Source organism: Polypterus senegalus, chromosome 1 (assembly GCF_016835505.1).
Source record: "Polypterus senegalus isolate Bchr_013 chromosome 1, ASM1683550v1, whole genome shotgun sequence".
NCBI lineage: Eukaryota > Metazoa > Chordata > Cladistia > Polypteriformes > Polypteridae > Polypterus > Polypterus senegalus.
Window position 1 is genome coordinate 129,524,027 of NC_053154.1, and position 27,749 is coordinate 129,551,775.

The 27,749-nt window shown below is 38.4% G+C and overlaps 1 protein-coding gene across 1 annotated transcript in view; it reads right to left on the bottom strand.

Annotated features, from left to right (window-relative positions):
• aadac (arylacetamide deacetylase) overlaps nucleotides 1–26,664 on the bottom strand; it is a 36,597-nt gene extending 9,933 nt beyond the window's left edge. The window contains exons 1-3 of the mRNA XM_039757820.1: nucleotides 26,255–26,664; nucleotides 14,166–14,391; nucleotides 9,494–9,563 (exon numbers count right to left, since the gene is read on the bottom strand). Of these exons, the coding sequence (XP_039613754.1) occupies nucleotides 9,494–9,563; nucleotides 14,166–14,391; nucleotides 26,255–26,392 (434 nt within the window). The 5' untranslated portion in view covers nucleotides 26,393–26,664. The remainder of the gene's footprint in view (nucleotides 1–9,493; nucleotides 9,564–14,165; nucleotides 14,392–26,254) is intronic.
• Nucleotides 26,665–27,749: the final 1,085 nt, after the last annotated feature.

Here is a 27,749-nt window from a genome sequence, read left to right on the forward strand (position 1 = left end):
TAATAATTATGTTTAACATAATAGCTTAATTCTTTTTTCCAATTCTGAGTTTTCTCATAATAATTGACATAAATCTAGCTACAGGGTACAGATTCTTCCGAGTCTAATGGTTTATGTGTTTTTATTACTGCTCTTGAAATAAATTTTAATTTCCTACAGCTACAAATGTATCACATAAATCAGGCATTTCAACAATTTGTTTCAACCTGAGGATTTACAAGCAAGTGAAAGGAGCAGCATGCTAATGCACTGGTCAGCACTGCTGTCTCTCAGCTCCAGATTCCTAGGACTGAATTCTAGTCACTGTAAGAAGTTTTCATTTCTCTCCATTTCTGTGTACATTTCTCCCCATACGCCAAACACTTACAGGTTGGGTCTCCTGGCGACTCTCAATTGGCCCTGAATGTATGTGTGTGTGTGTGTGTGTGTGTGTGCAGGAGTGTATCCTATAAAAGACTGACACTCTTTCCAGAATTAGTTTCTAGCATGTGCCCAAGTCCCCACTGGCTCTGAATTGGGTAAAGTGTTAGGAAATGTGTAACTGAAAAGACTGCATACCATGACCATCCACTTAAGGCAGCCATTGAAAGGTAACCCCTCTGACAGAAAGGTACTTTATGTACTGCAAGTGTAATTACAGCCAACATTATTTCCTATAGACCGCTACCTAAATAGCATTAATTATCACTAGAACTGGCTATTGCAGTTTCTAATTTATCTCACTGATATCTTTGGAAAAATTAAGGCTATTTTAAAACACTGTTTTTGTGAATGTTAATGAAACTTTAAGATCAAAAAATGTACATTTTAGATGGTTCTTTATTTTGAAAGATAAAAACATTAAAGTGCCTTTAAAAGGACAATAAAACAAATGATGGAGTAGCCTGAAAGAAAGAAACCCCTCAAGCCTTCTCAGAAGCAGCTGCCTTACAAGTGATGGGTGCCTCACAATGCTTTGTTCATATTTCCACTACAAGACTATCTGTACTTAATTAAATGTACAATGTGGTTTGCTTCAGTTTTTCCATCTGTTTTATACCACTATATATCTAATCATTTTTCAAGGCGTACAGGTGCTTTGAAAGTGAAATCATTTGAAAGTGTCAGGTAAAACAAAACAAAATCAAATGCCGCCAGCTGGCAATGTTTAATCCCAAATCACTGGCTCAAAATGGCTCCATTTTAAAATAAATTATGCAAATCAGTTGATACTGGAATCAGCATGTAAATATACTCATAGAAAGGATGGGTGGTGTTGTAGCTTTACTTGAGCATAGAAAACTAAAAGACAGAACATATACGCCCAGAAAAGATGAAGACAAGTACCTGGGAGAGAAAGGGAAAGGGCAAGAATCCAGATGCAAGCTGAAAGAGCTGTTAGGAAACAACTATGAGGAACAGAGATCTCTAATGACATATGAGCAATTATTGTGAGGCTGGACTGTGAGTGTACTCTAATGTGCCATGTATACTATGTGTGTAGCTTCAATTCTTTAGATATTCATGAATGAGAATCGGTACAACACCCCACTGCAATACCTGTACATTATATATAGTAACTGAGTTTGACTGAATTGTATAAAACAGTATAGTTCCCCTTCTCCAAATAGTGCACTACTTTAGATCTGTTCAGTAGAAATATACCTGTGTTTCCAAAGAACTGAAAGAAAACCTATAGTTGGTGTTCAGTGCTGGACAATAGGCAACAATTGTTTATATGTTGCAACCAAACAATGCCATATGTTTGAATGAAATACAGGCACTTGTAATTGCAGACCATTACTTTTCAACTAGTCATATTGCTAGTGTATGGGCAATTGATTTGGTGTTGAAATGCCACCACATGAAACAGATCTAAACAACATCCTTGGATAGAAAGAGTGACAGCATTAAGGAAGTGAGGTATCTGTGTGCACAGGTAAGCTATCAATATTTTGCATATATCTCAGGATTACAAAAAGGCACTATATTCCTTTGCCTGAGCTCCTCCATGCTTCACACTGTCTTCTCTGTTATGATTTTTGTGATTACAGGAAATAATGGAACTGGAATCGAATGCAATATCACACAAATTTATCTGTGTTGAATAAATTGGCTTCCATATCTCTAAGACAAGGGGGTTATAAGGAAAGTGTATAGGTATCAGTCTTGCAAAGCGGAAGCGTTATTATGTGTGTAGTCATATTAGAAATACATCTTTATTCTTGATGCTCTTTTCAGACAATTTTTCATGTTCAAGGAGGAATGAAATGTGACGAGCAATGGTCCATACTATGCTGTCATATGGGACAATGTATCTTATTATCCTCGGCCTGTGATGACAGACTTGTTTCAGGAGCATCCATGCCTGACAATGGAATTATTTCCACCATACTGTCAGTCAGTCAGTCATTGTCCAACCCGCTATATCCTAACACAGGGTCACGGGGGTCTGCTAGAGCCAATCTCCAGGGTGCAAGGCAGGAACAAACCCTGGGCAGGGTGCCAGCCCACTGCTGGGCACACACACACCAAGCACACACTAGGGACAATTTAGGATCGCCAATCCACCTAACCTGCATGTCTTTGGACTGTGGGAGGAAACCGGAGCACCCGGAGGAAACCCATGCAGACACGGGGAGAACAAGCAAACTCCACGCAGGGAGGACCCGGAAAGTGAACCCAGGTCTCCTTACTGTGAGGCAGCAGCACTACCACTGCGCCACCGTGCCACTTTCCACCATACTGTCGTTTCCTTAACTCTATTTAGAAACATTTTTCCTCCTGAACATACAAAGTATATGACAAGCTTCTTTATAATAAAATTATTCTAACAGATGCTTTGACTGAGGCGTCTAATATAAACACTGTGTCAGACTGTCATTCCATAAGGTATTTCCCTCATTATATCACTATGGAGCACATTCAAAGTGATGCTGATGAAACCATGGGGCCCAACACTAAGCCGAAAACAGATTAAAGATGGCCATTATTGTATTGTATTGTATGATTTTTTTACTAGTACTAAAAAGGAGTAAGCAGTTTTGTCTTTGACAGACTGTGAGCAGGTTTTCATTCTTGCATCTTATTATATTAGTCCATTGTTGTTTGCACTCATGTTTGGAAAAGCAATCATTACATTTACAATAATGGAGTAAATGGCATGATTTCTGGCATTGCATGCATTAAGCAAAAAGCATCACATCATATTACTAACTACAATGTTAATGTTATGCCACAGTGAGAAGGCTGGATGGTATCTGGTCAGTGCTTAGCTGTTGAATGCTTGAATGTGTTAGTGAAATAATGCTCTGTGCTGCTGTCTTGATTGAATATTTCACTTTTGCTTTAAGTATTTCTTGTTTTGATTGGATGAATCAGTTTTGCTAAACAGATTTGTGTTTTGTGGGCCATGTCGACTGCTTTGAGAATCTGGCTACTGTTGTGACCAGTGTGGTTTAGCAACTGAGCAAATTTTTATTTAACATTACTTAGATCCTGCAGAGGAAGGAGAGATTATGCTTACCATTTTAATGTCAAAGAGCCATTTTCATTTATAGTTTTATGTTTTTCATTGCACAGATAAATATTAATAAGCTTCATCTGAAATGCCTCAGGCTATTGTGTATTGTGGGATTTGTGTTTTTTTGGAAAATGGAGTCACCGTTTTCTTTTTTGAAATGGGAGAGCAGTTTTAGACTCTTGTCTTAACACAAAATTTCAAAACTTTGGCAACAGATTCATCATAGAGTCCTGATACACTGGAAATAGCAATTAAAATAATTTGTCTGAATTGGGGATGTAAACAATAAGCCATTTTGGGTTAACTTGCATTAAGAGTTTAAATTAAATAATCTTATTGATAGTTTGACTTATTTAAATAGGCGTTGGAAAATTTAATTGGCTGATACAAATCTCCTTTAAAACCATATTGTTTATTAAAATAGACAAATGAAAGCAGTATTTAAGCTACATGTCAGATTGTTTTACATCTAATCTGGAGCAGAATGGACAATTAGAGCAAAAAAAATGTGCTGAACATAGCTCAGTGTGGGAGCATTTAGATTGAAAGTGTGAGGAAATTCACAATTATGCTAAAACACAAAAGTGTGCAAACTACAAAACATACAAAACTAGCAATGTGTTTACAAAGTTGTATAGCAACAATGTACCATAATGGCAGAATGGGTAAAGAAAAACTTTAATAAGTGGTATTAACAGAAAATCGCACAGATGGTGTGTACAATGAAAGAACAACATGTGTTACTGATTAACGTGGTTGACAACAAGTACATTCAGCAGCCAGTCAATCTACAGACTCTGTCACCAGCCATGTAGGAAATGTTTTATTGAGAAGATACCAGAACTAGAATCCCAGCTAGCCACAGGCAACAAGCTCACACTTACAACTGATTTTCTGGATGTACTATGAGCTTATATAATAATAGCACTCCAGTACAAGACTGGCAGATTAATTCAGTCGTAGGCCTACTAAAACCCAAAAAGATATAGCCAAACATACGTATGACAGCCTTACACAGAAACAAACTGCTGTCATGAAGCAATGTGGTATCACAGAGAAGATGGTTTTGTGTGTTCATGATTACACTTGATAAATTGTGGTCACTCATTTATCCACCTCAATGAATTAGGCCTTGATAGCATGTTTCACATGTACATGGTAAGTGCAGTCAATGAAGAACATAATATGTACAGCATCTTAACCATGTGAAAAGACTACCTGAGCACAGGGGCGTACTGGCCATTAGGGCATTTGGGCAATTTCTGGTGGGCCACGGACTCTGGTCTGGTCATGCGCCGGCTATTTCATGAAATAAATTTTATTTACTGGTTACTGTTTGACATTAAAATTAATTTTCTAAACTACTAAACATTATCTGTCTGGTACTGCGATTTATATAGTCCCAAATAATATACCGTATTACGTTATCAAGTTGTTTTAGTTATCAGTACACAATGTTGCAGCGAAAAATTTGGTCAAAACGGCCTTTTGCCGATTTCTGTTTTGATACTGCTACATTTCAGTTAGCATATACATTATTGCAATTTATTTTATCTCATATCTAGTATTTAAATTCTTCGGTACTAATAATTAGTTTAGATTATGTATTATGCATTATATTGTTCTTTGGTCGTCGGCATGAGCGATAATTAGTGGTTTTCAGCTACGATTATTAGTGTGATGAAATAAAGTTATAAAGCACAGGATAAGAATTTTTCATATTAGGATGGAACATTTATAGTTTATCGTTAAGTTATTGGAACATTTCAATCATGTGAGGTTTTCATTATAACCTCGGTTATAATTTATTCCATTGTAAATGAGCAGCTACTAGCCTACTAGGGTACTGGCACTTGGACATGGCATTGGACATATACTCTAATAACGTGTAAGCAGTGTTACTAAATTTTTATTTTTCATTACATTTTATTTCTAAGCATGTCATCAAATTTTAAGCTGTGTCTAAACAACAGTGTACAGATTAAGTTTGGCAACAGTTTAGATAGAGTTCATATAATAGGCTCATAGCAAGTAGGGAGCTGCACAAATTTTAAGAAAATTACAATGAATAATGGGCCGAGTGGGTCGACCTCATCACCTCATTGAAGGATGCCCAGGTCAGTTTTGAGACCCAGTCCTCTCCTGCCTGAGCATATCTAGAATACTGTTGCAATCAGAGCGGCTGTTCTTGGATGTCAACCTGCCAGTTATTTGGTTGCATATGCAGCAGACTCTTTTTCATATATACAGGCAGTCCCCGGGTTACGTACGAGATAGGGACTGTAGGTTTGTACTTAAGTTGAATTTGTATGTAAGTCAGAGCAGGTACATTATTTTAATAAATGCTATTGTTGATCGACTGTAACCAAGTGCTCTGCCAATGAATGATGGAGTTTCATCTCTCTCTGACCTTTTTATTTCTACTTTATTTTCAATGGTGATGGTTTTTCTGTTCTTTACTGTATCACCAGCACTTGCATCAGATTTGTGTTTCAGAGACATTGTTGAAGGGTGAAGACAAAAGATTGAGGTGAGCTCTTCTGCACAGCACTGTACACGCTATCACAGCAGGAAGGAACCCCTCATCAGCACGTCTGGTGTACTGACAAGAGACAACTTCCTGCTATGTACGTAACAATACAAGCAGGCTTGCTATTGAGAATGAATGGGGGCATCGAGGGGGGGGTTCATCACCAGCCCACCTCACAGTTACCTCCACTACAGTATGCTGCCTGCAGTGTCCGCCCACTGTGAACGAACATGGTGCAGCCAAAGGCGGGTAATGAATCGCCCCCATTCAATAGACAGCCATCCGATGCACACTACAAAGCTACCCCCACTGCCCTGTTCACCTTCAATGGCCTCTGTTCAGCCACAACAGGGTCACTGCTTGCAGCATTAACAGCCGCCCACTGAGAACGAGGGACACTACTGCCTGAGGGAAACTACACTGCGCGGGCTCGAAATCGCCCCCTCCAGCCTCCGTCCAGCCACCGCTTGCAGCTTCCCCAGGCCAAAGATGACGGAGCGGCAGTTACTGAGGTGCATGCATCCATAACCTGGGGACTTCCTGTATATGCTCCTATTAGTAAACAAAAAAGTATATACAACTACTAGTTGTTAATGTTCATAACATGACATTATTATTTTCTATGTTATTAAAGCAGGATGTTTATTTTTTTCAAATTATCAGCCAAGCAAAGGGAGTCAACTATCAAATATAAAATGTGATTAAAATGTGCACCCCTAGTCAGAAGAATTAAAAACTTTAAGTTGTGTAAAATAAGATTTTGTTTATGGTATCTTATTCATGCCTTTCAAAAGAAAAATAATAGTGTAATATTTTGCAGTACTGTTAAAAGTATTTTGTTTTTTCACAAAGATATTACCAGCTGCTGTCAGAATCATTGTGCACACACATGCTCTGGTCATCTGGTGACACCCAGTGAGGGTGAGTGACTAGAACTGAACAAATATTGTAGGTATACAGGTAATCCTGCATGTGCTGGAAGGTACATTAAATCTGCCCAGTTTAGGGCTGCATCGAGCCAGTGATTATTATTAGTGTAAGGCAAGAATCAACTGTGGTAGAGTTGCAGTTTTTTTTCTTTATTTCACCTTATACAATTTCTTGTATTAGGAATTTGTTAGTTTTCGCATACCCCTTGGGATCAGAGCGCAGGGTCAGCCATTGTACAGTGACCCTGGAGCAACTGCAGGTTAAGGGCCTTGCTCAAGGGCCCAGCAGAGTAGGATCTCTTTTGGCAGTGACAGGGATTCGAACTGGCAACCTTCGGGATACCAGCGCAGATCCTTAGCCTCAGAGCCACCAGTCCGCCCTTTAATCCAGTGCAATCCAGTTACAGCAATCTATACATAAAATATCAGTTTAGTTTTAGCCCAGTTAGTTGGTATATACATTTTGAAACATTGTGATCTGGTGGTGCAGTGGCCAGTGTTCTTACCACGAATCTTTGGGGGCTCAAGTTGTGGATGGAAAAAGGGGATGAATGTAATTTACTTCACAACAAATAAAAGCAAAACATGAATTGCAAAGCTATACTGACACCTTTCCAGTATTCAGTGTTAAAACAGGTAAATATCACTCACGTATACCAATCAATCCATAAATACATAGGGAGAATGTACAGACTCCATGCAGACCCTGGTGCTATGAGGCAGGAATGCTAGCTTTGCACTACCATTTCACCCATGTTAAAACATATGTACCAAGCTTGCTAAACACTAATCTGATTAAATTAAATGTGCAGTATTCTTAGAAGGTCCGTTCAGTTTGTGTTAATTGATTGCACTCTTTGTGGATGCTTCATTTTTCCCTCAGCAGCGGTCACTGAATGACCAAAGCACATACTTGCATCATATTACCCACAGCAGCAGACAGTACCTTTGCTAAATAATGCAATTCTTTGGTGAAATAACACAATACTTTTAAGAAATAACTCAATAAAAATATTTTTGAGCTATGTTCCACACTTTATTTAAAGGAGATAAATGTAGAAAAATTAGGAAAAAAATTGCCTACCCATTAATTGCCTGTTTCCTCACCATGAGATAATCAGTAACAAATGCTGCAGTTAGTCGTTGCACATCTGACAGGGGTGGAGCATCAAAGATGTTGTTAATCAAAGTCTGGGCTACTGTACGGGCTTAAGTAAACAATTTCCAAGGCAGAAGCAAAGCATTAGAGGGAAAATACTCTGGACAATTAATAAGTAGCATTGAAGCCATAGAAGAAAGTGAATCAAATGGTATTTCTGCAGTGATTCAAAATAGAAAAAATAGAATGAACGTGTTTATTGGCCCAGGGAGTGCAGAAAATTCTATGGATACCAATCTGTCTTAAAAGTTTAATTTGGAAATTTGAATTGTGAAAAATGTATCAAGATTCTGATACTGGGTGGTAGATATTCATTTTGGTGCAGCTGAATAGTTTATTAGACATTTTACAGTTCATATAGGGTTATACATTTTGAAGATGCATATTTTCCAAATCATGGTCTTTTGAGGGAATTTTGAAATATTGCTAAGTTGTCAAAATTTTCCAGGATAGTTACCAGAGACAATCATTCTGTGATCTCACTCCTTTAGCACATTTATGGTTATAAATCATCTACATATTATTCCTGGAATCAGTTCCCTTTTTAGGGACTTTAAGAGATTTTAAGCAAAATCTGCAAACATTTACACAAGGCCTACAATACCTTATAGGAATTGCAAATCGTAAGCATTATTTCTGTTTCCTTCTTTAATTGGACAGATTGGTTTATTGGTAAAGAATTTGATAATTTATGTTATTCCACAATAAAATTAGCAGTTTCTTGATATTTATTGGCTATAGGTCAGAGGCTATTATCTTGTCCTCTTGAAAGCTCATAGTCCCATAAAACACTCTCGATGCTCAATTAGGATCTGCATGGCCTCATACTCTATAGTCTTCTCATTAGCACTTCCTTGGAAACATAAATGCAATTTCAAAACACAGTTATGTGATTCTGATTCTTTATTTCATTGACAGCCAGTTCTTCTATGGGGTTTCCAATAGATCCAGTACCTTACATCATTACATTATAATGCATACCCCCATATTGTCCCTGCCAATTCACCTCCAATCCTTGAGTGGGTATAAAAGCAGTAGTGGCACTAATGAGCAATGCTTAGCATTCAGTTAAACCAAAAATGCAGTCACATTCACAACAGAAATAAAATGGTTCTTTTGTTTATATATCACATTTGTTTTACGCTTTTTAAGTCATGTTTTACTTTATCCCAAAAGAATTTATTGTCTCCTACCTGGGAGCTGACTGTCTATCCAGTGTAATTTCATTTTTACCTCTTAAAAATCTCAGAAAATCTGCAGAAAATAACCATTATTTAATTCAAAATTTCCACCTATAATTTGACAGGGAAAAATTAAACATTCTTTAAAAATGTATCTGAAAACATCTAGAGGACAAATAAAACAGTACTTACTCAACTGATACTACAACAGCATTCAGCTCTGCAGCTGTCCGTCGAGACAGGAGATCATAGGGACCCATCTCTTAAAAAAGAATGAAAAACAAAATGGCAGCTTTAGCAGGTCTGCTCTCTATGTGGAGTTCACACTTTACTCTTGTTACCTTAAGTGGTGACTCTAGGTTGTCTTGGGACTAAACATAGTTATTGAAAATAACCTGTTAAGTGGATGGTTGGCCAGACACACACTGCTTCCAATTTTGCTTCCAATGCTACTAGGATAGATTCTTCCTCTATTTCATTCAGAAATTAATAGGCAGGTTCAAAAAAATGGATGAAAGTGTGCTGCTGAGGCTTGGAGAATATCCTGTATGATGAACTGAATGTTGCACCTTTAATTTGCTAATAATATTGTTCTCAGTCTATGAGTATGATCTCTAGCATATACTGGAATAGTTACTAGCCATGTATAATGTAGTCGGGATGAGAACCACATCTGAGGTAACATTCCTCCCCATCTACCTTGGGGTTTTGTTCATGACTAACGGTAAAGGAGATATGGACCATTGTACTGGTAATACAGAGTTTACTAGGTGAGGAGAATGATCATGTAGGAAGATCTTAGACTAGAGCCATTATTCCACTGAATTTTTAGGAATATGTCTTAGCAGTTTGGCCTCATGGTATCTCTCCTACAAAGCACAGGTGTAGATCAAAGACATGCATGAAGATGAAATCTCTTAACTAATATGGCAGTACAGGGAAATTCCAGGAGCTGAAGACTTTTCAAAGAAATATGGAGGTCTGGTTTGTCATGGTCAACCTTAGTTCTAAGCCTCACCAGACGAAGCAGATGGAAAGTGAGCGAATGAGTGAACTATTCATAGAAAAGCAACAAAAGCAGTCATAGACAGACAACACAGTAATACCAGTGGAACAGGGACATAAAAAGAAAGGGCAAATATTGATAGTGACTATGTAAAGCATGATATTTTAGGTGTAAATTAAGGAATGTAAATTTTCAATGGAATATCGAAGAGGTGTATCTTCATCTTATATTTGAATACAGAGCTTGAAAGATCTTCATAAACAGTTCTGTGTTCTAAACTGACCAATCTTAATTTTATAGAAATAAATACTAGGCTAGATTGTATAGAGTTAGATAATAGGGGCCACATTGGTGATGCTAGTACTACAACTTCACAGATTTAGCATTCTTGGTTAGATGATGTCACATTGTTGTCTTTGTATAGATGGCATGTTCTCAATGTGACTACATTTGTTTCTCCAGGCAATCTGATTTTACTGATAAATCCTAAGAAACTTGTATGTCAGTGTCTTGATTAGCGTGAGTGTTCCCTGAGTGGGCCCTGTGATGGACAAATGCCCTTTCCAGAGCTGTTTTGTGACTTAGTATACGCCCAGTGACCCTCAATTGGATTAGGCAAGTTTAAGAATGTTATTTTGCTTTTTCAGGTTGCTGTTCAGAACAACAGACTGTAGTATATATAGTGCCTATTAAAAGTGTTCACCTCCTTGGAAGTGTTAACATTTTAATGTTACGCAACATTGTGTAATTTAGCTTTTTTGACACATTAAAACAGACGCGAAAACAGAACTCTGCAAAGAGATCAACTTAAGTACAAATATAAAACATAAAATAACTGATTGCGGTAAATAACTGATTGAATTACAATAATCTACTATAATACACCTAAATCATCATTGGTGCAGGCAGTTGGTTTTCAATTAACATTACATGTCTATATTTAAGGTATTTCAATTAATTGTAGTATGAATGCAGCTTATATGGAAGGTCCAAATTGTGGTGAGTCAGTATCATGGCCCAATCTACACAAAGAACACTGCAAGCATCTTTGGGAAAAGGTGATTGGAAAGAACGTCACAAGATGGCTACAAGAAAACTTCCAATTTACTGAACCTTTGGAGTCCAAAGGTGTAAGAAGAATACTAGTGAAGGATGCCACCAAAGGACCTCTGATAACTCAGAAGCAGTTATAAGCTATAGAGGATGACACTGCACTTTATCAAAAACCTACCATCTCATTTATGAAGCCTGAGGGTGGCAGCATCAGGATGTGAGTGTGCTACTCTGCAGAAAGCCCCTAGAAGGCCTGTGAGGGTAGAGGGTAAAATGAATGCAGCAAAATACAGGGAAATCCTGAAGGAGAACCTGATATAGTCCAAAAGCGCCTTGGGAGAAGATTTTATTTCCTGCAAGACAATGATCCAAAGCATAAAGCCAAAGCTACACAGAAATGCCTTAAAAACAACAATGTTAACATCCTATAATGGCCAAGTAAGAGTCCAGGCTTCAATCCAATTCAGAATTTGTAGCTGGACTTGAAAAGGGCTGTTTATGCACAGTTCCCATGCAAACTGACAAAACCTGAGCATTTTTGCAAGGAAGAATGCGGAAAATATAGTATCCAGATGTGCAAAGCTGATAGAGACCTGTTCACACAGTTTTAAGGTTGTAATGGCTGCCAAAGGTGCACCTACTTAGAAATGATTTAAAGAGAGTGAATGCTTATGTTATCAATTACCTTGTGTTTCATATTTGTAATGAATTTGTTTTAGGTTTGGCACTAAACAGTATTTTTCTGTTGATCAGTGTGTCAAAAAAGCCAGATTAAATCCACTGTGATTTATTGTTTTATATCAGTAAAATGTGAAAACTTCCAAGACAGAGAATACTTTTTATAGGCACTATAAAACCTAGCGAACTAAAAGAATTATACTATAGTGCTAGACTCTCCTGACACTCCTTCTCTGAGATTGATTGTGTGGATGCTGAAGTCGATAACAACGGGAAAACAAACACCAATTTAAATAAAAAGCTATTTCTTTATTCTTTATTCTTGGTAAGACAGAGCGAGACCCCACCCCCAAAGTTCAGTGCCACTGGCTGGTCAGAACAGGCAGTCTTGCTTAAAAGAAAAAATTCCTCTTTATATTACCTATCTTGTTCATTAGCCAAAGAGAGAACAGAAAAAAACATAACTGTTCATTTTGAGGTCATACAAAGATTACGGGTTACATCTTTAATTTATGACATACAGGAGTATACCAAAAACAAAGAATTGCCAGGCACTCACATTTCTAAGGAATGTGCCCTTCTCAGTAGACACACACAAACACAATTTAAGCAGTTTCTTATTCCCTATTTCATTAGTTATAAAGAGACTAACAGACCTAGTAAACAATAAATCAGTAAAGGAGAGAGGACTAAACACTAAAGAAAAAGAACGGCAAGACCACGTCAGCTGCGGAGCTCAGCTTGGAGCGAAATGAAGTGAATGAAACGAGGTGAATGGGAGGGGAGATGATCATGTGACTCCTCCAACCGCCTTAACTCTCCATCCCTCCACAAACACAGTCTCTCGGATCCCAACTCTCCTTTATATGTATAGATTACATTCTTATATCTTTAATATCTTCATTAGATTAGATTAATCCTTATTTACTCTTATATTCTGTGCATAAACATAATTCCCTTCCTACCTAACTGAAGATCAAATCATATAGAAGTATAAAATCATATAGTTCTCTGCAGCATGATTAATACAAAATACAGTCATTGGTATTTTGTGAGTTAAAATACTAATATCATCTGCGGTGGGCTGACGCCCTGCCTGGGGTCTGCTTCCTGCCTCGTGCCCTGTGTTGGCTGGGATTGGCTCCAGTAGACCCCCATAACCCTGTAGTTAGGATATAGCGTGCTGGATAATGGATGGATTGGATACTTATAATTATTACAATTAATTAATGTTTTTTCTGCTTTCTCAACTGACATGCCGTTCCTCAGCTCAACTTTTGCTCCTTAACCATGTTACTCTTTCTCTTTCCTTCTTACCTCCTTTGGAGGCTACAGACATAAGACCATATACGGATCTAATATATCAAAAAAGGAAAGAGAAACAAAGTGACAATGATAATAGGACTACGCATGCCAGCATGGCAAGACAGCTGCCTATTACGGGGTGATAAGCCATGTAACTGCAATGGGTGCCTTGCCTCCACAGCAATTTACCTCAGGGCAGTAGGGAAAGAGTGTGAGGTCCAAGGGGACTGATAAAATGCCAACACATCCAGTGGCTAATACAAAATAGAACCTAGTTCCAGATTAAGAGAGTTGGAGCCATATTTCCTTTTTATTGTTGAGGGCCAGTTCTTTTGTCCTTTATAAAAGACAGACATCAGGAGAGAGGTGTTTGAGAACTCAGGAGTGCTTCTAAACTGGGTTATACTACTGCTTAAGCTAGGTGTTCCTGTAATGAAAGTGGACTACCTTTCACCACAGAAGTGACTGTAATGCTTCTGAAAATGTTTAAAGCTGGACAAACTTTAAAGAGGCTTTGAGCCAGAAATTAATAAAGAATTATTCAGGGTGTAAAAAGATGTAATGCTGGTGCCTCCATCATTAAAGATACAATATATATAGTGTTTTTAGCAAAGAAGTTCCAGGGGCATGAAGTAAAAAAGTGAATTTGACAGAGGGAATAATATGCCAGGATCTGTATGAAAAAACTTTCCTCAAGAGAACAGTCTTAGTCATCTGACATTCTAAGTGGCCTTGTCCTGCACAAGTTGTAAACAACTGTGCCGACTGTGACTTTAACAAAGTATTAGAAACTGTAATAACGACACATTTTAGAATACTCACTTGCACTGCCCAAACACCAGCCACCACCATGAATGTATATTATTGCCCTTCTGAGCTCCTCAGTTTTTTTCTGCATGGGTTCATACACAATAACTGGGACCTCATGAAACATTGATTCTGTAACTTTCACCTTGTCATCAGAAATCACAGCTGCCTGTTCAGCAAAGGTGAAAACCCACATAATATCCATGTAGTGTTTCAGCCCCAATAGTTCAGCAACATTCCCCTAAAAAACAAAAGAAAGGCAAATTGATCCATCAACTCTTACCAGGAATTCCCTTGTACATAAAACACATTAATCTGATGATCTGTATAATCCAAATGTACTGTTTCATATTTCAAGTTAGGATTTTATTTTTTGTAACCTTATTAGTTGACAATTTCAAGTAATCACTGTGTTTTTTTTCTTGGTTAACAAACTACTGTAACATTATGACAATACATGCCAGCTTCTGCTCACTTTGGCTCTTACAAAGTTACTTGTCAGTTCCTGTGTGTATGCAAAGGATATTGGGTTACCACTAGACTTTCTGCATTTAAATAATTTGTTTAACCACTAGACTGTCTGCATTTAAAAAATTTGTTTAACCACTAGACTTTCTGCATTTAAAGAATTTGTTTACAGGGGACACTTTGTGAGCTTTTCAAGTCATGTAATGATAGTTTGGTGATGTTTCTCATTTTGCTGGGAAAGTTTAGATTTAACTTCTTTGTGTGTTTCATTACCTGTGGTTGTTTATTGATGGTTCCATCCCCGTTTTCTAATTTGTCTTTTGCACCTTTTTGATGAGTTATTTAAATTTCAGATTACACTATCTTTAGTCTTGTAAGACAAAGGAGACACACTCAGAATTTGCAAGCTACTTTACTGGACGCAGTTCAGTAGGTTCTGAGTTAGGGCTATTAGGGCACTGGTTACATCAGTGGCTACTCCATCACAAAATAACTTTGGGATTTCTTTGTTGTGTCCACTTTAATGGTAACACGGAACATGTTGGCTGTACTTGACAAAATCATTTTGTTACAAAAACACACTTACCAAATGTGTCTATTTTATATATATATCATCATTATCACCATTTTACCTGATATTTACTGGGTTTGCACAGATTCTTTCTTGCCATTCTCTGTGGTCTTGGGAGTCCTTTATGGGTGTAGTCTGGCACTAACTCCAACCACTAACTTTCTCCATTACAGGGCACCTTTTCATCCAGTCAGCCTTCATCATTTGCTCCACATTTCTGAATCATCTCAGCCTTTTTCTCTTTACTAAAATACCTATCATCTACTCACCAAGCCTTTCTCTCAACATGGTATTCGTCTTCTGCTACTATATGGCAAGCTATACATCTAAATTATCATTCTCATCTTAATGCTGCTGTACGTATGCTACAAATTTATATACATGTTGGTATTCCCCAGATTTATTTGTAGAAAGGGTTAAGGAGTTAAGGACAGAAAACAAAAGTTTATGTATTTTTGTATTTTCATAGCACAGTTTATAGCACCTACATTATGAAAAAAGCAGACAAAGCAGGAGTTAAACAACAACCCTTTCTGTTGGGTTGCACTTCCACTCTCAAGCCTCATCCAACCCCCCGTACAAACGCATACAAACAATAATGCCCAGGTAAGAAATGTTAAGCTCTAGTCATTTTGTCTGCTAGTCTGGTTTCAGTCTGTTTGGATGCCCAATCCTCAGATTTTCTCAGTTGGTCTGCTATAGTGTATCAGCTGTGTGAAAATATATTTCCTTGTCCCTTGTCCAGATTTGCTTGCATCATCACAATGGCATCCCATCCTATATAGTGTATGCACTGATGATAATGGCATCATTCCTCTCAATTTTGAATCCAACTAGCCCTGCCAGAAGATGGACATTACAAACACAGACCAAGGTTTACTCTTCGGATGTAGCCTGAAATCATTTTTGGCATCATGGACAGTCTTTTAAACTTACAGTGCCACCAGATGGCATCCAGAGGTAGGCTTATCTAGCAATAAAATGCCCCTGTATGATGAGTGAGTGTGAGTCTGTGTAAGTGTAGCCTGTGATAGACTTGCACTCCTTGTATGGTTGTTTTCTGCCTTGTACTTCATGATACTGGAAATCTGAACTGGATAAGTAGGTTAGAAAGTAGATGGATGAATAGATGAATTATAGGACATTTTATTTAAGTGAGTACAGGTAAGTAAAATAGACAGAGAGAAAGGAAGACTGAAAGATCCTATGTTTTGACTTGTGCAAAATACAGGTTGAACCATTATTGCTAATAATCCATGTCCACCTACTAATTTTCTGTACTTAGTTTTGCTATGGGTACCTATGGGTCTGTAGGCTTCCCTCAGTGGGCTCATGTCATGGTATATGTTATATACTGTGTATATATATATATATATATATATATATATATTGTCACACACGTGCGCATGGGAGGCGGATGAAGAGCTTTAGTAAGGGCAGTTCCGAGACATACCGGGATGTGGCAGAGTGCGCTGACTCTTTTTCTCCCTTGTTTGCAGACCATTCATGGGAGATTCCACTTGGTCCTCTGGACGTCACTTTCAGGACCGATCGAATGGAAAGAATCCTTGCCGGCTCCAGTCCCTGTGATGTCATATCCGGGATTGCACCAATGACAGAACACCTACATGAGCCCGACCCCTTTGACTTCACTTCCTGTCTTCCCCTTTAAAAGCCTCCACCTTTTCTCTATTCCCTGAGTTCTGTTTTGGACTCAGTTTTGTGCACATCAGTGCTGTATTTGCTGAACATTACTTTTGCAGACAGGATACCAGATTATATGGGTGGCTGCCCCAAACCTTTATATGACTCAGTCTCGTGTTTATGACAATCCATACTAATAAAAGGCAAAGCCCTCACTCACTCACTCACTCACTGACTCATCACTAATTCTCCAAGCTTACGTGTGGGTAGAAGGCTGAAATTTGGCAGGCTCATTCCTTACAGCTTACTTACAAAAGTTGGGCAGGTTTCATTTCGAAATTCTACGCCTAATGGTCATAACTGGAAGGTATTTTTCTCCATTAACTGTAATGGAGCTGAGCTGGAAAGACGTGGGGGGGCGGAGTTTCGTGTGACATCATCACGCCTACCACGTAATCACGTGAACTAACTGTCAACGCAGTACGTAGAAAACCAGGAAGACCTCCAAAAAGCGCTTAAGAAAACATGCATTATATAATTGAGAAGGCAGTGAAACAATAAGAAGCGAGCGAGTGACATATACTACCATATTCATGAGTGCTGCTACCTCGGAAAGAAAGCAAGGTGTAAACCTAAGCTTTAAATTAAGTTCATAGACAGGCTACGCTGGCGTTTCACATGCCCACAGGTAATGCGGGATACAAGTTTAATGAGAGGCGCGAGGATATAAACGAGAGTTTTGATCACTTTGTAACTAAGTTAAAATTGTAGGTGAAGGGGTGTGCTTATGCAAATTCCGAGAGACTGTGTTTGTGGGGGATTGACAGTTAAGGCGGGTGGGGGAGTCACGTCATCATCTCCCCTCCCATTTACCTCATTTCGCTCTGAGCTGAGCTCCGCGGCTAACGCCGTCTTCCGAAGCAACTTCGTCAGACTGCCACCAAATACTCACAGAAAAATCCACAAGTTAATACACACGCTGTCTCTAGAGTTTCTCCACACTGAATCCTCCAGGCACTACTTACAAAAGGTTACATTGACAATCGTGTTACGTTATTTTTAAAATCTTTCCTTTCTTAGCACAAGCACAGCTGAGAAGCTTGATGCATGTGCTCCATAACGCTTAAAAATAATGCATTTAATCACACTTTGCATTACAAGCAAAGGGAGCTTTTGTCAATGCATGATTTCCTGGTACACGGATTACATTGATCAGCGCATCCCGATTCATTTTACCCTCGCACCACCTTAGTTTGAGAAGAAGTATGAAAAATATGAGGTTAACACAGAAAAACAGATCACCAATTCAAGCTTTATGAATAATCGATTCGCCATCAATAATTGTTTTGGTAAAGCCATCCTCCTTCCATTTTATAATTTTTCCGCCACTAGCCATGATTAAATGAGCGGTAAAAAGTAAGAGCAAGCGAGGGTGACTTATTTAGGCAGGCATATATATGACAGCAACACTCATGACAATGTCAATCATGTTACGTTATTATTAAAATGTTTCCTTTTCTTTTACATTACTTCTTTAACACACTACTTCTCGCTGCAGGCGGGTATTTTTATATATATATATATATATATATGAATGACCTCAAAAGAGCTGAGACTTTTGATATCATGAGCGTGTCTGCAAAAACTGGGGTCTCCTGCCCAGCAAAAGTCGAGCAGCCAGCGCGTGCATAGCTGTGCCGGCCTTTGAGGCGCTGACTGCGCTTCTGCCTTAAGTCAAAGTGAGCAATTTTAATTTTTTTCATCCCCCCCCTGAGCTATAGCCCAGACAAGTGCAAACACGGGACCCCTTTTCTACACCGGCAAAATAATATTAAGGCGATTCACACTTTCTTTTGCACGTATATGATTATGAGGTCCTCAGCTCGGATTATGAAGACACGCACACGAGTGGAGGACTGACAGTGCCATCACAGCCGATTAATGGCGGGGCGTCTCACCAGCCTACACAAGACCCACGCGACTGTCCCCAAAAGGCATCATAACGTCAGCGAACACATCTCTCTATACTATATAAAAGAAAAGGCAACTTTCCTTTCTTTACACCTTTTTCCTTTTATCCCAAACCAAAGCCTTTCTCTCTTAACACTGCAGAGGACACAAAACTAATTTTCTTTAAATGCCGGTAAGACACATTACCAGAGGCACAAATTTGAGCGTTCACATAGAAAATGTAATTTCTATACCACAGCCGTCGTGTAGCGCCTTTCAAAAGGGATCTACTACCGAGAGATGATCCATATACATTTTAGCTGCTGTTAGTACTACTTACCTGTTGTGTTACACACTCTTTAAAATGTAGTTTACCCGCATCCACTCCAGTAGTGCTCAATGTACCTGTACTTCTTAAAACGTTAATGTTTTACTGTTTAATAACTTATAGACTATATTTTATTATTTTTCCCTTGCACTCAGTGACCAAAGCTATACACACACATATAGACACATACAAACATACACACAAGTATATGTATGTGTATATATATGTATGTATGTGTATATATATATATACACACACACCCCTATCTACATTATATATATATATATATATATACACACACACACACACACACGCACACACACACACACATACATACATACATACATACACACACACCTATATGCTTAATTATTTAGGAATGGATAGATAAATTAAGATTTTGTACAAATAATGTTTTTAATTTTTCTTCCTCGATTGGAATCTGGCACCCCAGATATATATGCCAGCAACACTCATGACAATGACAAAACAATTACATTGTCAACCATGTTACAGTATTATTAAAATGTTTCCTTTTCTTTTTCATTACTTCTATAACACACTACTTCTCCGCTGCGAAGCGCGGGTATTTTGCTAGTATATATATATATATATATATATATATATATATATATATTGTAAAAGACTGATGAGAAGACAGCAAAAAGGTTTGTGGTTTTCCGGCCCTGTATATTGTCGACAATCCACAATATAGATTCAAAATAAATGGTCAAAACACAAACAAAACTGTTCATATGCGCAACGCCGTATCATGGCGTCGGCGGCCATTTTATTAGGGAGGAGCCGGAAGTAGAGGGATGCTGGGAAGGACCGTGAGGGAGGATGGGATTGATGACGTCAGGACATGATGGCGGAGGAAGGGCGGAAGTACCGTACTGTGGTCAAAACCCGGCTTATGGTGGTGGAGGGCCCTTTTTCCTATGAGGAAGCAGAGGGAGAAAGTTAGTACCCCGCCATTCCCTGCCGGCGAATGTGTTCCCAGGTGCGTTCAAATCCGTCCGCGGTCTCCTACTCGCGCGTGCGTGACAATATATATATATATATATATATTCCCATTCCAAAAGTCCATGTCCCTTGAGAAGTGATTCATATGAATTAGACCAGAGACAGAGACTCTTCTCATTATTTTGGGACACAGCACACATTACAATACTGTACGCAGTGTAGAAGTGCAAAGCCAGATAAGGCTATCATCTTTGTGCAAAAAAATAGAATCTTAGTGCTGAAAAGTCTGAGTAAATTTGAGAGTTTATGTTTCCAGTAGTTTTCACACAGCCTTTTAGCACAAGAGTTTTACAGCTATACAGTATGCATAGTGGATTTAACATACTGTACTATTAACAGCCAGAGAAAAATAAAAACTACATGTATTATTTGCACATTTTTAAGTAATATTTTTAATTATTCAATTGCAAACAAAGTTATTTTAATACCTGAGTGAGGTAATGAACAGGCAGCAGGTAATTCAGTCCCAGTCAAAGGTGTTTCACCAGCACAGCATAAATTAATCCCAGGAGGCAAATGACTGTGAATCAGCTAATCATATGAGTGAAATTGAATATTATGATATTTTTAGGGTAAACAGGAAGCAGTACAAGCTCAGCAGCCAAAAAGCATATGACACATGGTGCAAGTGACCCCTTACAGATCAAATATATAGCTGTTCTCACAGCATAAATCAGTTTAATGTGATGCCAGGTCAGCCATTTGGTGTCTTTAACTATTTGTTTAATACATTTATTATTTAGTCGAAGTCTAAATGCAATAGGGCATAATTTATAAGTTTATAAATCATAAATGGTCATTATAATGTCTACCAGCTCTTTCCCAGAAAATGCTGTATAGATTACTAAAATGAGCAATTACTATTTTCTTAAAAACACACCAAGAATACATAGCGCATGATGAAAAACATCTCTTTGAATAGCAGCCTGTACCTTTAAGTAATCGGACATGGATACAGGTATTTAATTAAAAAAAAAACTGACAAGCTGTATTTAACACAGTGCCTTCCAGAGTTACATTACATTACATTGTGATGGTTATTTATTATTTAAAGTGAATTCAATTTTGCTCCCACAATACATTTTGTTTACCGGACTAATATGACATAAGCTCACAAAAATAGATTTTAAAATCGGAACAAGAGCTCATCAAAAACTCTAACAGGAGGAACTGTGCGACAAGACATAACTGTATCCAGCTTTAACATGACAAATGTACATTTTTCTGAATCCTTTTAAAAGAAAACTGAAAACCAGTGCATCATCTGTCACTTGGGGGGTGTGTGCCGTCAAGAAGCACTCATTGATAATTCATGTTGCTTCTATAATCCATTCCTTTTATTGTTTGCTTAACTGCAAAGTATGTTCTTTTGGAATATTACATCTGGCTTCCTCAACTTATGAGCTGTGTCCAATACTGTACAGAATTCCGGCTGATGTATGTAGTATTTTGTATTAAACAGTGAACAAGTATTCAGTATAATGTTTCTGCTATGTGAACCTTCTTGGTGGTTAAATAATTCCTACTTCCATGCAAAATAAAAATATTCATTCCATATTTGTATTGTAAAGCACAGAATCCAATATGAAAAATGAATATGTGTTGGCAACCTCACTTATCATAGTTTGCTCATGTCATTCCTCAAGTGAAAAGCAGGATTATGGCTAATTAGCGCACCAATGTTGAATTTACTATTATAACATCACTTGACTTCTGCTGAAAATTCTGTTTTCAAATGGCTACACTACTGATGTGAAATTGCTACATCACATGACAAGATATCTTGTGGCATTGCTCTACTCATATCATGATAAAGAAACAATCAATGCAGAAACATCATCATTGGCATGCCTGTATTATTTTAAGCCCTGCCAGATTGATTCAGGAATTTAAGCAGTTCGACCATATCTTGTTCTTCACATCAGTCAGGAAGAACATCCATCCATCCATCCATTTTCTAACCCGCTGAATCCGAATACAGGGCCACGGGGGTCCGCTGGAGCCAATCCCAGCCAACACAGGGCACAAGGCAGGAACCAATCTTGGGCAGGGTGCCAACCCACCGCAGCAGGAAGAACAGATTTTGCAATTTATCTGACATTGTGATGTTTTTCCAATCCTTCAGTGTCCTCTGTTTATGTAATAATGCAACTATGCTGTTTTTCTATTTTGTTTGCTGAGAGGAATGCAACTCAATGGAGTGACTGGTTAATTATTTCTATGCAAGATTAGGTAGGTTGTTTGCCCTGTTATGCATCTCCCTGCACCATGGTTGTATAATGCTGTTAGTTGACTGAGTATATACTCTGAACAATTTATGTCAGTTCCTGATCATCCTTTCAATTAGCAGTTTATTTCCAAAAAAAAAAAATCCCAAGCCATACCACGATTCTACCAACCATGAAATCATTAAATCTATACACTTGCTAAACTGTCTGAAAAGGTGGAACTATCAGAGACACCAGCAGAAAAGAAAAGCAGCTAGAAGATTGGCATTCACAGACACAGCACTTAGTGAGCATTTTGGATGCATTTTACAGCTGCTTTGTCCCTTTGCCTGCTCATACTGGCGTTCCGATATGGCACACCTAGGCAACTCTCATTGCGCACCAGTTGAAAAACACTTGTTTAGGGTATAATTATAAAGACGATTATGGTGATGAAAAATTGAGAATGCATTTTCAGAGTTTTACCACAAGTTTTAATGTACAGTATGCCCATTTAAGACATGCTTGTTTCAATTAAATCAGTCTTCAGCAGTGCATTCAAAGTCTACAGTCATTTTGACTTTGACATGTCTGTGTCTCATATGCCATACCAATTTGATAATTAATACACTGGCCTTGTTTTCTTACTGCCTTGTTTTCAACTTGCCTTTTAGGAAGGCATTCAAATTCAGGTTGTACTTACTCAAGTAACCTTTTGTTAAAAGGTCAGGTTTAAGATCATTGTATAAGTTTAAACTATGCCACTAAATTTTTTAAAATTCCTTTGTGTTGATTCCTTATTAATTTTGTGATTCACTGTTAATTTACTTCATGATTTATGTATTTATTTTATAATTGCATGTTTTAATATTACATGTGATTAATCACCAGTTAATTATTTTTATGGATTCCCAGCCCTAATATATATACAGTATGGTATACACACATGTATGTTGTTGCTGGGCTGAAATGTCAGCCTTATTCTTGAAATAACAATGAAGACAGGAGTGTAACAGGAAAACAAAACAGTGTAACACAAACAACAATGCCAACTTTGAGCATTAATGACAGTCATCTTGTAGGAGATCAGTATCTTGTGTGACCGCCTCTTTCCTGCCGCCATTGCTTGAGACTTCTGGAGCACCAAGCCAATGAGTCTCTGAATTTGGGGAATGATATCCTATTCCTGCAGCAATGCCTGAGGAAGTTGGCCATTGGCAGACTCAGGATCTAGATGCTGCAATCCTGGCCCTCAAAAGTCCTCTATGGGGTTAAGATCAGGGTTCTCTATGGGGTTTAGATCAAAGAGAACGTAGGCCAACCAAGCAACTGTATGCCAGCATTCAGTCCCACAGGACATTTGTGACCACAGCAGCTGTGGCGTTATCTTGTTGTAGTGTCTAGGAGGTTTGAGCAGAGGGACTCAGGCAGGTCACCGTGCCTAAGTGTACCAGCTATGAGTCCTGTCCTGTCACTGATGTGGGCACTGTGCCTGGTGGCAATTTTTAGCAGCGGTATGGGTAGGAGATTAAAAACCATCTCTAAGATAGACCAGATGGTCATGTTGATCTTGAATGGTCATCTGTTCTGCCAGCCTTCTGAGCAGCAGTCAGAACACAATAACGTGCTTGAATCCATAGTGCCTAGCGATGCTGGCTTATGTCATTCCTGCCTACGGCATGCCAGTGTCCCTCTCCTTTTTACTGGTGATATGTGAGGCATTATGGAAAACACAGAAAAGTGACTGCATGTGTTGTTTGTCTTGCTGTGACCTAAGGTCTGAATTAAGGCCCTTTAAAGGAAACCAGAAAAGCACTGATCCTCATGGACATTGTTGGCCAAAAGTCCACCTAACAAGCTTTTGTGTGTTTGGCAAATTGCAATGCCTCATGGTTGCTCAGAGGGCTAAAGTACACATACTATTAATATAGTGCTTTCATTCTAGAAAATTTTGGCTTTCATTCATTAGTACATATTTATTCATTTGGCTGGTATTTTTATCCAATGCAGCATACTGCATGTAAACCATGTAAAGGAAAAGGATTACCAGTCACGTTATACAGTTTTTTATGCACAGTGTAAGAGTATGTGGGTGTACATATACTGTATAATTCCACCATCCAAAAACAGAAAGATTCGATAACTTTTGGTGAAAAGGCGCCATCTAACTTTTGAAGAAGACAATGAACTAGAAAATCAATTTCAATAGAAAAGACGAATTCGCCATTGGTACAGGTCCCCTCATTAACTATGATACATGATTTTATTAGACCTAAATTAGTAAAAATCCATATTAAGATTATAAATAATCATTTCTGAAATCTTAATCTGGTTTCTGTTATTACAATATATTAAATAACATAACACAACATTCTCAAACCTGCTTAACCCGTTTCAGATCTTCATTGAGCACAGCCTATCCTTGCAGATCAGGGCACAAGGCAGGAACCAGCAAGTTCACTCATGTAAATATCAAATAGTTAATTTTTTTTTTCTTTTTTATTTGCTGTTGTATTGATGAGGGTGTATATGCTCCTGGATTTTGACTAACTACATTTTAATAAGATACTAATTCCTGGCTTTAACTGAACTCTGATGTCTCACTCTTGATGCTAGTTTCAACAGTCATCCGTCCATCCATTTTCTAACCCGCTGAATCCGAATAGGGTCACGGGGGTCCGCTGGAGCCAATCCCAGCCAACACAGGGCAGGTACCAATCCTGGGCAGGGTGCCAACCCATTGCAGGACACACGCACTAGGGCCAATTTAGAATCGCCAATCCACCTAACCTGCATGTCTTTGGATTGTGGGAGGAAACCGGAGCGCCTGGAGGAAACCCATGCAGACACGGGGAGAACATGCAAACTCCACGCAGGGTCTCCTAACTGCGAGGCAGCAGCACTACCACTGCGCCACCGTGCCGCCCTTTCAATAATGTTACTTTGAATTAAATGCATTAATTAATTCTTCATTTAATACCTAAGGGTAATTTTTATCCTGTAATAAATACATTCATTTTAGGAACCGTCTTAGTTTCATTGCAGAGTCTTTTATCACAGCTGCATCAAGCGCAAAACAAGAACTAACGGTCCGCCTGCGCGTCACTCATTCACACACATTCGCTTCTAACAGGCACAAACGAGCATAACGTGTTTGTCTATATGAAAGGAGATTTGTAGTAGTTGTAAATAACCTGAGTCAAACCTGACACAAACTTTGGAAATGCACGCACACAGCGTCTGGGCTGTGACTTAAACACAAGTCTCTGGAGATAAGAGGCAGTTTTTAGCAGGATTGGCGAATCTATACTGCGCCAAAGGTGAGTGAGAGTGGGTAGGCGCGCGCACACGCGAGATCTGGCGTGACGTCCAGGGTCAGTTCCTCCTCGTAACCTTCCACGCGTCTCTCATAGTGTACGTAAACATAAGTGGCTGTGAAAGTTACTCTGATGTTCCGGTGACAGGTATTTTTTAACAGCATTGGCGCATGTTCTTAGTGTTATCATTGGATGGATGTATTTAACAGTTGATTGTTATTAATCAGTAGTTAAAGCTGTCAGTTTCCACAACGCAAGGCGGCTTCGCACAGTTCTAAAGTTATACCTAGACAGTTGTCTTATTTTAAATACATAAAGCTTGATTTGAAATAATATAATCGCGTGTTATTATAAACATATTAACGCTTTACGGTTTCGCTACTTACCTCAAGCATGTACCAGTCCGATAGCTCCGACAAAAAGCTTGTTTTATTACAGCATAAACAAGTGCAAAAGTGTTACCGATTTTATTACTGCATAAACAACTGCAATAGCGAATCGCGCATCACATCTGGTGAATAAAATCCTTTAGGGTATAATCCCTATGAGTCCAGGTTTCCCCCCCATAGTTGCAGCTTTGAAAGACAACCTACCAGATGATTGAGACTTCGAAGCAAAGAATCCGCAACCATCAGCTTCCACGGCTCGTCGATGTCGTCCGGAATTGGCATGTAAACAAAATAGCCAAGTAATGCGAGCGCTATAGTTAAACACAGTAGTTGTGACTTCATTTTTAAAAGAAAAAAGAAACGAAAATAAAGTAGCGCCTAAAAAACTGAAATGAGCAAAGGCCAAATGAAATTGTTATCTTCACTGATTTACTAGTCGAACGTACCGGGGCAAAATGTGATCTGTACACTCTCTGGAAGGAAGCCAATCAGATACCACAGCACGTGTTAATGTCATCTGATCTTTAAGATGCTGGACGGGCCACGAGCTTGCACTACAAGATTACCAAGTCGTGGGCTGAGAGTGGACTAATCAGAGCCTGGTGCGCTCCTTCCTTTTTTTCCAGTTGTACTTTGGCCGAAAGTCCTGTAGACTTTTGATTTCCTGGATCTGAATGTGCTGCAGGGAATGCTAAACGACAAAAGGTGGTAAACTGGGTGCAGCTGAACATTCACGCCTACCTCTAGATATGAATGGAACATCTATACAAAACCGATATAGCGCACCCAACCCAGTGCCATTTATCATGGCACTAAATAAATATTTCGTCGTGCTTTTGACTAATAGTCAACGTATGCAGAGTCCTAATGCGATTTCAGCAACATCATTGAAAAAATAAATGAAACAATACCGTCTTGAATATGTATTTTCTGCTTACTAGTAGTCATCAAAGCCTATTTGTTCTCTGCAGTATTTCAGAAATACATTGCTGGAATCTCCATAGCAGCAATGATTTCCTTAAAAACAGGGGGAAAATACTGGGAAGCGTACAATGATTGTTCACACTTCTATCAATCCATTTATGTATAAAAATATATGAACCTGGATTAAATTCAGTAGCAGTGGTTCAGATTTCATAAAAAGAATTATGGGTTGGCATGCAGATGATTAAGCTTTCATGTCCAACTTGTGTACTATGGAGGCAATTATCAGACTCAGCCAAAACATAAACACCCAGAGATCAAGCACAATGATCTTAAAAAGCTTCTTCCTCTGCAGCACTCTATAAAGAATCTCCTGTCATATGAACAATTATGTTATTGCATAGCCCGATTCTGTATATATGTATGGCAGTGGGATTATGTTGGTAATAGTAGTACTGTTACAGCTATTAATGATCAGGAGGACAACATAATGGGGGAGCTGGCAAACTGCACAGGCTATCACAGCACATATGGCAAAACTTTCCACAAGTTGTAGCAACATTTTTGTCACCATAGTTCGTTAATTCTTGCTAATTCTTTAGTTTATCGGCGGAGAAGTATGGAGTTTTTGGATAATATATATTAATCTTTTAGTATTTATTAGAAGTATACTGTTTATAAATATGAGGTCATAACATAATTAATTATTTAACACAAGGAAAAGGACTGAATGTAACTCAAGGGATAACTAATTGCAACTTAAACATGAAAGCGT